Source organism: Mesocricetus auratus, unplaced genomic scaffold, assembly GCF_017639785.1.
Source record: "Mesocricetus auratus isolate SY011 unplaced genomic scaffold, BCM_Maur_2.0 Super-Scaffold_100033, whole genome shotgun sequence".
NCBI classification, from domain to species: Eukaryota; Metazoa; Chordata; class Mammalia; order Rodentia; family Cricetidae; genus Mesocricetus; species Mesocricetus auratus.
In genome coordinates this window covers 1,527,232-1,542,009 of record NW_024429213.1, presented here as the reverse complement: position 1 = coordinate 1,542,009, position 14,778 = coordinate 1,527,232, and the positions used below count along the sequence as shown (strand labels likewise).

The following is a 14,778-nucleotide window of genomic DNA, read 5'->3' as shown; positions in this document are numbered from 1 at the left end:
AAATAATACATATAGGGGAATTAACTATTCAAATGACTGTATATTTATCAGAAGTTACAGAGTGCAGAGGGAAGCACAACAGCATGTTGAAGTGCCACAAAGAATGATCGCTTAGTGTAGTGAAATATCTCATCAGGTAAGCATACTTGTCTCCAAGCCTGATAGCCTGAGTTCAATGCCTGAAACCTACAATGTAGGAGAGGACTGACTTCTGTAAGTTGTGTTCTGTCCTCCACAAGCACAATGTATGCACAAACAAAACATAAATAAGAAATGATGGTACATTGAAAAAACTACATGTGATATGGAAATTTCCTTTAGGAATAAAAGTGAAATAAAGATATTCAAATAAAGGAAAAATATGTTGCCAGTAGACTTAATCAGAAAATAATTACTAAAAGCACTTTACAGACAGACAACTGATTACAGAGGGAAATCTGAATCATCAACAACAAAGGAAGAACAGCACAGTGGGTTGTTTAAAAAGATAAATATAATAACGTCATTTGTCTTCAATCCTCTAAAATATGAAAATGTTGAAAGCACTAATTATAACAATGTGAAGCCATATGTAGTAGCATACGGCTGTGGCACCTACTCAAGAAGCCAAGGCAGGAAGATCAAATGAACCTAGGAAATTGGGACTTCACAGCAAACATACTGAAACTCTACATAAAAACAACACCCCAAAACAAAGAGACAAAAACAACGTAACAGTGTTCAGTGTAATTTTCAATGCATGTGGAACTATGGCAACCAAAACAGAAAGGAGACTTATAATAGCCAAATTCATACATCCTGCTAAAGAGGTAAAAATATTAACATTAATCATACTGTATAAAGGGAAGTAAACATGATAACCTCTATAGCAAACACAAAAAAAAGAAATTATGTAAATAGATATATAGTCTAATATACAGCCAAGGGCCAGGTGTGGTGGTACTTACTTGCAATCTCAATGCTTAGGAAGAAGAGGAGGCAGGGGGATCTCAAGTTCGAGACCAGTTTGGGGCTGTATATCAAGTTCCAATACATCCTGAAATGGAAAGAATCAGTAGATAGAAAATCAACACAGGACTTTAATCCCAGCACCCATGAAGCAGAACAGGCAGATCTCTGTGAGCTCAAGGCCATTCACGGGCTACAGAGTGAGACTGTCTCAAAACAACTAAAACCCAACCAAACAAACAAAAGGGTATACAACTAAACAATACCACTGACTGCTAACACACACAGAATATCTTACTAAAGAACAGAGCATACTTTTTTTTAAGTATGTATGAACTGGGAAACAAGCTTTGACAAACTTAATATAATAGAAATCACTGGGCTACATAGAAAGACCCTGTCTCAAAAAATAATACAGAATACTCAGTGGAGAAGTATGCTTGGCATACTAGGGATTCTGGGTTCAATTCTCAGCACACACAGATAGATAAAAAACTATGTGATACAAAAAAAGGTTTTAAAAAATTAAAGGCAGCAAGAGTGTTGTCTTTCTTTTTAATTGTTGCTGCTATCCTAGTCAGCAGCTGCAACTCTGCTGCTACCAGCAGCAGCTATGCCATAAGAGCCAAAGGCTTGAGGAAATTCTGTTCCCTCAGGCACTGACGCTTCTTTCAAAGCCACTAAGAAAACTTATTTAAATCTCTGTCCTGCTAAAGAACTCAAGATTCAAAGGTTGAGGTAGAATCCTGCTTCCCAGAGAGGCTGATAGCAAGCAGCTCACCTAGCTCACCTCTTCTTGTCTCCCAAGAAGTCCTCATGCTTTTTCTCACCCCTCCTTATAAACGCTTCTCCACCTGGCTCCTCCCTACAGCTTCCTGTCAGCTGTTTGCTGTCCCAGCCTCCTGACCACAGGTGAATTATATTTAATCAAACACATCTTTGCATCATTGAACAAATGTTCCAGAACATAAACAAAAGCAACATACCTCAAAATAATATAATATTCTACAACACAAGAGGAATCACTACCAAGTAAAATGGAAAAAAACACCAGTGAATGAATAATGAAATGGTACACCTAAATCCAAGGGTATCAATAATTACATTAAAGGTAAAATGACTAAAATACACCAATTAAATGAAAATTTTCAAGTGGGTTAAAAATATTATGCATTATTAGGCACTGAATTGTATGCTATTCAGTTCATATATTGGAGCCTCGTTCATATATTACATTTGCAGATAGGATATTTCTAGAGAGAACTAAACTTTAAATGAAGGGTTAAGGCTAGAGATCACTGGTAGAGTGCGTGCCTAGCAAGCACAAAGCCCACATTCAATCTCAGGCACTGCCATAAGAGGAAAAAGAAAAGTTAAAGGAAGGTATGAAAGCAGAGCCAATAAAGATCTGTATAAGAAGAGGAACATTGTGAAGAGTTGAAAAACAAGGTCACAACAAGTAGGCCACCTGCAAGTAGAAAGCAGGCCCTAACCAAACAATAAGTCAGAGAGAACATTGATCTTGGAATTCCCAGCCACTAGACCTGTTGAAAGAGAAACTTTTGACGTTTAAGCACTTAGTCTGTGGTACTTTGTTATGATAGCTCCAACAGACTAATGACTCAAACTACATTGTTATCTACAAGAACACTCTTCAAATGTAATAATACTAGTTGGATAAAAAGTAAGGACCAGCTAGGTAAGGTGGTGCATACCTGTAATTTCAGCATTTGGTAGTTAAAGACAGGATCTTGAGTTTGAGGCCAGCCTGGACTAAACAGTAAGTTTGAGGTCAGTTGGTACTAGATATAGAGACTGTCAGCAAAAAGAGATGAGTCTGAAGAGATAGCTTAATGGGTAAGAGCATGGCCTTTTCTTCCAGAGGACCTGGGTTCAATTCCCAATACACACAACCATTTGTAACTCCACTTACAAGAAATCTGATGCCCTATTCTGGCCTCCATGGGCATGAGGCATGCACATGGTGCACAGACATAGATGCAGATAAGACACCTGTATACATAAAATAAATGAAAAAAGGTTAAAGGAATGGAAAAATATTTTATTGAAATACCAATCAAAGAAAAACTAGAGTGACCATATTCATAACAGCCAAAGTAGAACTTGAGTGAGAAATTAAGAAAAAAATCACCCAAGAGAGTGTCTGACATTACATAAGGGCAAAAAACAAAACAAAGCAAAACAAAACCCAACCAACCAAACAATCAAACCAACCAAACCAAAAACTATCAGTCCCAAAGCCAGGAGTAGTTGCACACTCATGTGATCTTAGTACTACAAAAGCTGAGGTAGAAGAACTATGAGATCAACGCTTGCTTGAAGGACACAGGGAGTTTGAGTCCAGACGAAGTTACATAGTAAGACACTGTCTAAAAAACACACCACCTCCAACAGTGCTCCTGAAAGTGTATCTAACAAGAGATCTTTACATTTTGTGAAGCAGGGTTGGGAAGATGTCTGTCATTTTAGGTCTTACCATACACAAAAAAAGGAAGACACCTGATGTTGCTTTCTGGCTGCACATGCATATTCACATACAGATACATCCACATATGTGAACACATATGCATAGCACACACACACACACACACACACACACACACACAGAGTACTTGAAAACTGAAACTGACAGGAGAAATAGACAAATTTGACACTTCAGTGAGTGCTCCTTTCTTATTACCTCATAGAACCAGTAAACAGAAATTTAACAAAGATATAGAATTATGTTAACTCCATTGAATGTATGCAAATGACATCCAGAACACTCCACTAAAAACAGACTTTTTCAAGAACATGTGACTTATTAACAAATGAGACTCTATCACAAAGCAAGCTTTAACATACTTAAAATAACTGAAATCATACTAAGTATGCTACCAGATCAGAAAGAAATTAAGAGACAACAGAAGTAGAAAGACAAAAGGAAGATTTCTAGACATTCTATAATTGCATACCATTCTTCTAAACAACATTCTGAGCATCATGTCATGACCCTGATTAAAAAACCACCACTACCACCCCATTCCTAAAAGTAGGTGTACATAACACTTCGTTTAAAAATTGTTAAATGTGGATGCCAGTGAACAATCTACTACAAAAAGATTCTAACATGATGGAATTCTAACAACTTTTGCTCAGGTCAGATGGGGACATCCATACACCAGACAGTGAAAAAGACCCAATTTGGGGTGGAGGGAATGTTTCTGTTTTCTTATAGGAAAAGAATAAAGCTTGATGGCTGCCAGACCATTTAGTGAGACGTGTAGAGCGCAGAAAAACCGGACCTGAGACCGTGAAAGCCTGCCCAAGCCAGTTTGAGTGAGATCTGATGAACCAGTGTTCCTGACCCTTAAAACAGTCAGTTCAAGATTTCCAGTTTCTCAACAGGCCTACTACCTCGACTTCCCAAACCTGTGAGTCTTCATCTTGGAGCTGACAAAGAACTGGACATCTTAAAACACAAAATTCATTTTGCCAGTTTTTCCCTTTGGGGAAAAAAGGACCTGTTTAGAACAACTGGACACTAGTATGGACTGTGATGAGTGACAAAAGCCCCTTCTCAGTATTTGAACGGAACATAGATAAAAACTTTTACAGTTAACGTTCAAGGATTGGACAAGATACCTGTCCTTGGGGGTGTTATGCACTGTTAGAGCTGTTGTTCTTACACACCAGCTATCAGAAGACTTATTGGGCCTTCATCAGAAACCCGCCTGTCCTGATTCCAAAATGCCACTTCAGAAGCTGTTGGAATGGTGAAATATCAACCTCGGTGGTCCGTGTTGCTAGTATCGTGCCTATGCCAGTGGAACACTCAGGAGAGAGACTTTGACATCATGGTGGCTATCGTGGCTGCTACTGTGGCTGCTGCCATGGCAGCTACAGTTTATCTCTGAATCAGTTGCTATGGCAGGCACGCTGGATAAACTCCCAGGAGAGGTTGCCTCTACCCTAAGTTCCCAAAATAATATTTCTCTAGTACAATTGGGCACTTTAAATAAAAACAAATTTCTCTCAATTTTCCCAAATTAAGATTTTTGAGACCAGGGTGCCTCCCCTTGTGGGAGACTCCCTCTTAAAGGGACTATAGATGACAGGTCAGTTAATTAAGGTATGGAGTGGGTCGCTAGCCTTCGGGATTATGGCCCTGGGCAACACAGTTTTACCTCTAGTCTGCCTTTGCAGCATGGGAAGGCCACAAGTCCAGCGCCATTTTCAAACAAAACATATCATGCTTTCCTTGACAGCAGATTACCCCTCAGTACAGGCCTGGCTGAGCCTACAAGACAAATAAACAATCATTGACAGGTAAGACTGGGGGGGCATCTGTTAACGTAAGACAGAGGGTCTGCGGGGCCTGGGCAGGCTTTTCAATGATGGGTAAAGCAGACGTTAATGTCCCGGACAACCTAAGACAAATGCTCATTTGTATACATAAAAAAGAGGGGGAATTGTTGGACCCTGCCCCCATATGGATCTGCTGACCAGCTTGTGACTAGGAACTTATTTAGCAAATACTTGTTTCCCATCTTCCAATGAAGCCTGAATGCAAGTTCCTGTTATCCACCCATCCTTATTGCCTGAATGCAAGTTCCTGTTATCTGTCCATCATTATTGCCAGAGGGCCCTGGGGACATGAACTTCTGACTTTGGTAGTTTTCCATCGTGCCTGCTAACTGGTATATAATGCTCCTCTCTTGTTGCAATAAATGGCATTCTCATTGCAAGAATGACCCGCTGTCCTTTGTCTTTATTTCAATCCTTAGGCCCTCACCCGAATCTGTGAAGAGTGTTGTAGCCCTGGCACTAAAACAAACAAAGAAACAAACAAACAAAGTCACATCTCTAATGAGAACAACAGTGACTGTTAAAATACTAGCAATTTGGACTTATAAATACGCAAAAAAGAATAATATACCATGATCAAGTAGGATTCATTTCAGGGACCCAAAGATGGTTCTATATTTAAAATTCAATCAGTAGAATTATACAGTTGTTGCCCACTGTAAAAAGAAGCATCCTTGACCAAAACTGACAGCAGGACAAATCTATGAGGATAAACAGAACTATTTAGAAGTCACTTTGACAGGCATATCATGTTCATTTGGCAAAACTGCTGCAGTTTACCTTCTAGGGCCTATGACCTCCCCAGCCACAGGCTTTTGGGTGGGTTAGAATACCATATAATGATGTGTTTTCTTCATATATATGTATGTGTTTCATTTTTAAAGTTATTATAATGATTTTGTTTTTAAATGCTTATTTTCCAGTAGTCACCATCTGTCTGTAGAATTGTGATTGATTCTTGTTTGTTGACCTTGTATCCTGGGATTCAGCTGAGCACTGTTAATAGCCTTAGATTTTTTTTCTTGATAGAGTCCTTGGAGTTTTCGACATGTTCTATTCATATCTTCCTTGAACAGAGATACTTTAGTTTTAAACTCATGATGCCTTTTTCCTGCACATTTGCACTGGATTGCTTTCTCAGGCTGTTTAGCAGCAACGGGGGAAAGCAAACATGCTGGCCTTGTGTTTGAATCTAGGCTTGCGTTATTCAATTTGATGTTTTCTCTAGAAGTTTTAAAGATTTTTTTCATATCAAGGCCAGAACATTTCTTCTTTTTCTATTTTTCTGAGGATTTTTTTTTGGTTTTTTGAGACAGGGTTTCTCTGTATTGTTTTGGAGGCTGCCCTGGAACTAGCTCTGTAGACCAGGCTGGCCTCGAACTCACAGAGATCCACCTGCCTCTGCCTCCCAAGTGCTGGGATTAAAGGCGTGCGCCACCAACGCCCGGTGAGGATATTTTTTAATCATGAAACACTCTTGAAGTTTCAAAGCCTTTTCTGCATCTGTTGACACATCTGTGGTTATTCTCTGAGAATTTTTAAATGGTTTTCTCGGGGGAGGAGCTAATAAGGCCCACTCCTCTCTAAGGATCTATTGGCAGGTATTGGTTGCTGTGGGGAGAAAGAGGCATTTTCTTCAGTGGGGTAGCCACTGGTAAGGTGTTCATCATGCTCCAGTAAATAACCTCTCACCTATGGTCCTGTATATAACCCTAAGGAAACTCATTGGGTGAGCAAAAGAAAAAAAAAAGATATCCAAGTAGGGGGATTATCTGAGAAAAGTTAGAGCATTGTGGGAAGGGGACAAGAGATGGTAAAGGAGAATGAAAATGATCAAACTACATCATATACAGATAATGAAAAGATCATAATCAAACTCATTACAATGTATAATATCATTATCGACTGAAAATGTATCCTTCAAAAACTATACATTTAAATCCTAATCCACAACTTGGTAGTGTTTAGGGGGGATTAAGAAGATAATTAGGGTTACATGAAGTCAGAAGAGTGGGTCTTCATCTTATAGGTGTGAGCTCATAGAGGAAGGACAGCAAATGTAGTTCCCTGCCCTCCTTTTCCCCTATGGTATGCACACAAGAAAGATGGCATAAAGACAAGCAAAAAGGTAGCCACCAGAAAGTCAGGAAGACACTTCACCAGAAACGAGCCCTATTGACACCTGATCTTGTACTTCCAGTCTCTAGAGCCACCAAGGACGATGAGTTTTGGTTTGTTTAAGTCACTTTTAGTGGTACTGATGAGTGAACTATACCTTTATCAACTGTGGTATCTTCTCACGATAGCCTCAGCAGAACAAAATACATTTATAGGATCTGTATGCTGAAAACAACAAAGCATCAATGAGACAATTAAAGATCTAAATAAATGGAGAGGTATACTGTATTCGTGGATGTCAATTCTCCTACAATGCCTTTCAATGTTACTTGATTTCTATCACAGTCCTAGCAAGATATTGTAAAACATATAAGCAAGATTATCCTAAAATCTATGCAGGAAGACAAAAGGAAAGGAATTTTGGCAACATAGAATAAAGTTAGAGACTTCTCATTACCTAATTTTAACATTTATTTTTAAGGTTCATTAATGAAGACACTGTAGTACTGATGGAAGACAGATACACAAATCAACAGAACAAAATAGACAACTCTTAGAAGAAAACACAGGAATTGTCCATGGTGGCACATGTCTGTCATCATAATGCTCAAATGCTGAGAGAATTTCTGACCAGACAGGATAATATAGCCAGTTTCAGGCCTATGTGGTGGTCTTAGTTAGGGTCTCCATTGCTGTGAAGAGACAGTCTTATAACCACGACAACTCTTATAAAGGAAAACATTTATTTGGGGCTGGTTTGCAGTTTTCATAGGTTTAGTGCATTAATACCATGGCAGGAAGCATGAAACATACAGGCAGACATGCTGCTGGAGAAGGAGCTGAGAGTTGTACATTTGGATCTGCAAGCAGCAGGGAGCGACTGAGACATACTAGGCCTGGCTTGAGTTTCTGAGACCTCAAAGCCTGGCTCCAGTGACACACTTCCTTCAAGAAGGCCACACTTCCAAATAGCACCAGTGCCTATGAGCCTATGGGGTCATTTTCATTCAAACTACAATGCTGGGTTCAATATCAAGACCTTAAAATTAAAAAAAATTAAGAAATACAGGTGTAAAACTATATAACATCAGTCTGGGCAGTAATTGGTTTGGGATCTGACCTCTAAGACTCAACAACAAAAATAATAATAGGTAAAGGATAAAACAAAAAAACTTCTGCATTAGAAAGAAATAGTTAACCGAATGGAGATGTAAACCTGTAGATTGGGAGAAAATATTTAAAACTATATTTAAATTATTTAAAAGCAATTATTTCTGATAAGGTATTAATAACCACAAAATACAAATAACTCAACTCAATAGCAAGTAAACAACTTCACTTGAAAATGAGCATCGCCACAGGGGGAGCGGCTTGGTCCTCCCTCAACTTGATATGCCAGACTTTGTTGACTCCATGGGAGGTCTTACCCTTACTGAAGAGTGAATGGGAAGGTTGGGTGGGGGAAAGATAAGGGTTAGCGGGAGGAGGGGAAGGAAGGGAACTGTGGTTGGTATGTAAAATGAAGAGAAACTTATAAATAAATAAAAAAGAAAATAAGTAATCTGAACATGTTTCTAAGATAAAAGACACAGGCAAGCATGGTGACATGCACCTGTAAACCACACTTAGGAGGCAAGCCTAAGCTACATAGCAAGTTCATTGCTAGTCTGGAACACTGTCTGAAAAAGATACATAAATGACCAACAGATAATGTGAAAAAATATTCAATATCACTAGTCATTACAGAAATACAAATTAGAACCATGAGTTATTAGAACAACTATTATCAAAAATATAACAAGGGTTAGCAAGGACATAAAGAAAAGAGAACTTCTATCCATGGTTGGTAGGAATATAAATTAGTACAACCATTATAGAAATCAAGGTAAAGATTTCGAAAAGAAACTGAAAATAGAATTTCCATATAATCCAGTAATTTGGCTTCTCTGTGTAGACAAAATATTTGAATTATGTTCAGGAGACATCTACATCCCCAACATGATGGCAGCACTAATCACAATACTCAAGATAAGAGTATATGCCTTTAATTACAAAACTTAGGCAAAGGTAGGCATATATCTGTGAGTTTGAGGACAGCCTGACCACCTGGTCTACATAGGGAGTTTCAGACTAGCCAAGGTTAGACAGTTAGACCCTGTCTCAAAAAATCCAGGAAATTATGTCATTATTACAATGTGGATGAACCTGGAGTCTGCTATGCCTAATGAACAAATACTATATATTAGTACTTACATGTGAAATCTAAAAAATCAAACTAAATAGCAGCAAAAAGCAGAAGGGTTAATATCAACGCTGGAGGGGATCAGGAAGATACTGGTCGAAGTACAGAATATGCTCGGTTAGACAGAATTAAATGGTAAGTATTTGATGTGATAGGTGCATTGGGTTTGATCTAAGCATTCCAAAATATGTAAACAGCATCATTTTGAATCTGTTTACAAACACTTAGCTTTCTTATATAACCCAGGACCATCTACCTAGGAGAGGCACCATCCAGAATGGGCTGGAATTTCCCACATCAATCATTAATTAAGAAGCTGCGCCATAAGGCCAATCAGACAGAGGCATTTCCTCAATTAAGCACCCTTCTCCAGGTGACTCTAGTTTGTATCAAATTAACAAACACACTAGCCAGCATAATATCCAGTAAATACATACAATTATACTCAATATCAGAACAGAGATACCACCAATAATTTTTTGTAGTGTTGGGAATTGAGGCCAGGGACTTGCCCACTCTAGGTAGGTGTTCTACTACTGGGATACATCCTCAGCATTTGTATTTTGGGGATGTAGCTCAGGGTATCTCAGGGTATCTCAGGAATCATGATTCTCTTGTCTCAGGCTATATGTCATCCTGCCCAGAAGATAACTGATTTGGAGAAGAAAGACAGGGCTTTGTGTAGTCTGAGTTTTTGTTACTAGAGCATCTGATTTATATCATATTCATGAAATAACCAAACTCCTAAAATAGAGAACAGAAAGGAGTTTCCAGAAGTCTAGGTCTGGTGTTAGGGAGCAGTGAATGAAGCCTTGAAGGAGTCTTAAAGAGATGCAATATTTTGGGCTTGATCATGTCAATATCCTATCTGTGGTATTGTCTATAGTTCTGAAAGATTAATGAATGGTTAAAGTGGCCCTCTCTGTATTAGTTTTGAACTGTATGTATATATTCTTCAAACTGTATGTAAATAAATCAACTAAAAAGCAAATAAATAATTTCAAAATAAGGTTATACATACATGTCCCATTTTATGTGACACACTTGAGAAAACAAAATGACACAGAATAGATCTATAGTTGCCTGAGTTTACCAGATGGCATATTGTGTTGCTATAAGAGAACAGCACCGAAAGAAAGAGAAACACTCCTCCATTGCTGGTGGGAGTGCACACTTGTATGACCATTTTGGAAATCAGTGTGGCAGTTTCTCCAGGAAAATGGGAATCAGTCTACCTCAAGATGCAGCAATTCCACTCTTGGGCATATACCCAAAGAATGCACATTCTTACAACAAGGACACATGTTGAACTATGTTCATAGCAGCATTATTCGTAATAGCCAGAACCTGGAAGCAACCTAAATGCCTCTCAACTGAAGACTAGATGGAGAAAATGTGGTACATTTACACAGTGGAGTATTTATTATTCATTGGAAAAAAACAATGAAATCTTGAAATCTGCAGGCAAATGGATAGAACTGGAAGAAACCATCCTGAGATTACCCGGTCACAGAAAGACAAGCATGGTATGTACTCACTCATATATGGATATTAGACATAGAGCAAAGGACTACCAACTACAATCCACACCACCAGAGACACTAGGAAACAAGGAGGACCCCAAGAGAAAAACACATGGTCCACCAAAGAAGGGAAAAGGGACAAAAACCCCTGAGCAAATTGGGAGCAGGGGGTGGAGGGGAGGGGCCATGGAGAGAGGAGGGAGGTAGGAAAAGGAGAAGGGGAGTAGAAGAGGGGGGAGGAGAACAAGAGGGATCAGGATGACTGAGACAGGGGAGGAATAGAGGAGAACAAGAAAGGATAGATGGAGACAGTATAGGCTTAGAGAGAGGTCTGGCACTAGGGAATGACCCCAACTAAGAATCTTGGTAGTAGTGGAGAGGCTGCCTCTGATGCCCTTCCCCTATAATGAGACTGATGACTACCTTGATTGCGATCCCAGAGCCTTCATCCAGTAGCGGATCGAAGCAGAAGCAGGCACCCACAGCTAAACACTGAGCCATATTCCTGGAATCCAATTGCGGAGAGGGGGGAGGGATGAGCAAAGGAGCCAAGACCATGTTGGAGAAACCCACAGAAACAGTTGACCCGACATAGTGAGAGCACAGAGACCCTAGTAGTAAAACTGGGGGACCAGCATTGAACTGAACCAAGCCCTCTGAATGTGGGTGCCAGTTAGGAGGCCAGGGAAGTCTATGGGACCTCTAACAGTGGAGCCAGTGTTTATCCCTAGTGCACAAATGGACTTTGGGAGCCCATTCCCTATGTAGGAATACTATTGCAGCCCAAATACAAGAAAGATGGTCTAGGCCCTTCCCCAAATGATGGTCAGTGTCTAGGATGGGTGTATTGGAGGGCGAGGGAATGGGGAGGATTGATATGTAAAGTAAGATTATTTCTAAAATAAAAAAAGAACAGCATGAGACAGGTTTTGCGGGAGATAAAATTGTCTTCCATCTCACTGATCTGTTAGCTACACCAAACTACATTTGTTAGCATTTATCAACTTGTACAACTGCAAGATTTCACTGCAATAAAAAAGGGAACATAGAAAAAAAAGATGGTAGGTTATCAATATCTCGAGGAATTTGTCTTCTGGATGCATGAGAATTAAAAATCCAACTGAGGAAATTATTTCAGGAAAATCATTTGAAAGAGAAGCAGCTTTCCTAAGAGATTTCATTCCCAAACTAATATATCTCCATTCTCTCTAGGGAATGTTGTGGGAAATAACTTTAGGAAACCAGGAACACATTTTTACCAGTCTGTTACTGAAGACAATTCTACATGAAATGCACAGCAAAGAAATGCACCAAAACACAATTTCAGAAAACATTGGCTGAGGCCTTGGTATGCTCTGTTCTAATGAGTAATGCAAACCAAGGTACTGGTTACAATAGCATCAGAAAGGTCAAAGACAAACTGGAAACTCACAGATAATCTTAACTAAAGAATTAACTTCTTTTTTACTTTACATTGTTGAAAAATAGTATATATTAAGTGGAAACCATACTTGGAATTTTGATTTCTCCTGGGCTAAAGATACTCTACTGTCTCTTGATGTGAGGCAGCAGCACAGAACAACATCTCCCATAAGCAATGTCATCACCAGGAAATAAACTATACATACTGCTATATACCATGTTGCCATCATGTTTAGTGGGATAAGGGTAATAAATGAATTTTCAATTTTAGGTTGACATAACTCCAGGACATAACATTGTTTTAAGTCAAGAAGAATCTGTATCTGTTACCCTCAAAGCATCAACAATCTGACTTGACCTTAATTGGCAATTTTTCATTTTCTCTGAACCCAGTAATTTAGTTTCCTAGTTTGTGCTAATGATTCCTATATAACTCATTACATCTATGATAAAATATAGTAACAGACAATATACTTACCTGGGGTTTGGCCATTTCCTGATTTTCTTGGGAAATAGATATATGAAAGTTGAGCTGGAATAAGCAGAGTAGAACATCAGAGTAGACACCATTCGATTTACAGTGCTCACAATCATCTGCCCAGAAACCCCCCTCAGGTGAGCTGGCCAGAAGGCCACTCTGGAAGAGTATGGGCAATTTTAAGTTTTTTTTTTAAGTCAGAGTCTCTTTAAATAGCCCTGGCTGGCCTTTAACTCACAGAGATCTGCTTGCCTCTGCATCCTGAGTGCTAGAATTAAAGGGGTGCATCATCATGTCCAGCTGCAATTATGTTTTAATAACAGCCTGTATAGTTTCATAATGTCCTTGTAATACTGAGGATAGAACCTAGTTCTGGGGCCTTGTGCATGCTAAGCCAGTACTATACCACTGAGATGCATAGAACTGAATTTAATAACGTCAAATTTAAGAAATCCTATCTCTATAACCTATAATATTATAATAAGGAGAAATGCAGAATGAAATGCTACATGGTTGCTAAAATAATGTATGGAACTGTACACTTATTATCTACAAGTTTTATAGTACATGAAGCTCTAATCAAAATTCAGAAAATGTTATAAAACTGTTAAGCCAAATTAAATTCCTAAATTAAAAAAGGTTTATAAAATCGCAGGAATACATTTTAATGTACAAATTAAATGTTAACTATTAAGTGAGGCATAGCTTTTGTATGTCTAAGAATAGACATTTGATTGAGGGGTTCCTGTTTTTTTCCCCTCTATTTTCCAACTAATTTATAACTCAAATGTCACTTATTATACACTCGAAACTACCTATTATCCAAATGGTACCTCAATTCACATACTTCAGTGTCTGTCTATCTCTCTCAGACCTCAAACTGCAGAGCTTGCTAAGGCTCTATAGATGCTTTTTTCTTCTCCCTCACCTCACTGGGGCTCAGGCGCTGCAAAGAAGTCTTTAGATCAATCCAACGCCCTTCCCTGCGACTCCCGCGAGGGTTATACTGGCAGAAGGAGACGTGGGGGCGCATCCAAAGAGGGGAGACCGCTGTGCTGGAAAATGTGTAAAAGCCAAAGTTTAATAAGACTTAATTAATCCTAACTAGCCTCATAACTTCGTCCACTATTAAGTCTACTGATCCCGATTCACTGTTCTCTCAAGCTCCCATCATTCCACCTCCCAGTTTCCCATATCAATGACCCTCATGAACCTCCATTCATTCATCCCTTAGAACTACCCACCAATCAGCTCGCGACCCCATGAGCTAGCCCCTCAACATTACTCAACCAGATTTTCTGCGGGATGCTGAGCAGACCATTAGGAGAACGGCCGAGAAAAACACTTCCGCCTGGGACCTACTAACTGTCTCTGTCGCTTAAACTGGGACGGCGGCTAGTTCTACGCATGCTCAGTGATGCCTTTGAGACCGCATCCGCCAATAGTCAACATGGCGTCGTGAAGGGGACCAGAACGAATGCAGGAGCAGAGTGTAGCCGGCAGCTTCGGTGACGTAATGATGGGGAAAAAAAAATGTCTACTTGTGCTGTCACTCCTTTTCTCCCTGGTCAGCGTGGCAGAGCTGGTGTTTATAATGCAGAGATAGCATTTCTAGGACGTGAGGCACCGTGTGTGTGTGTGTGTGTGTGTGTGTGTGTGTGTGTGTGTGTGTGTGTGTG

The 14,778-nt window shown here is 39.4% G+C and overlaps 1 protein-coding gene across 6 annotated transcripts in view; it reads right to left on the bottom strand.

Annotated features, from left to right (window-relative positions):
* LOC121135211 (zinc finger protein 182) overlaps positions 1-14,512 on the bottom strand; it is a 69,681-nt gene extending 55,169 nt beyond the window's left edge. Inside the window, exons 1-3 of one of the 6 annotated variants that reach the window (XM_040733652.1) lie at positions 14,390-14,512; positions 14,028-14,154; positions 13,100-13,153 (exon numbers count right to left, since the gene is read on the bottom strand). In XM_040733652.1, the coding sequence (XP_040589586.1) occupies positions 13,100-13,153; positions 14,028-14,132 (159 nt within the window). In that variant the 5' untranslated portion in view covers positions 14,133-14,154; positions 14,390-14,512. Of the gene's footprint in view, positions 1-947; positions 1,445-1,729; positions 1,914-13,099; positions 13,154-14,027; positions 14,155-14,343 lie in introns of those variants that run through there. The other 5 variants (XM_040733651.1, XM_040733653.1, XM_040733654.1 and 2 more) reach the window with 5 other exon arrangements.
* Between the last annotated feature and the right edge of the window lie 266 nt (positions 14,513-14,778).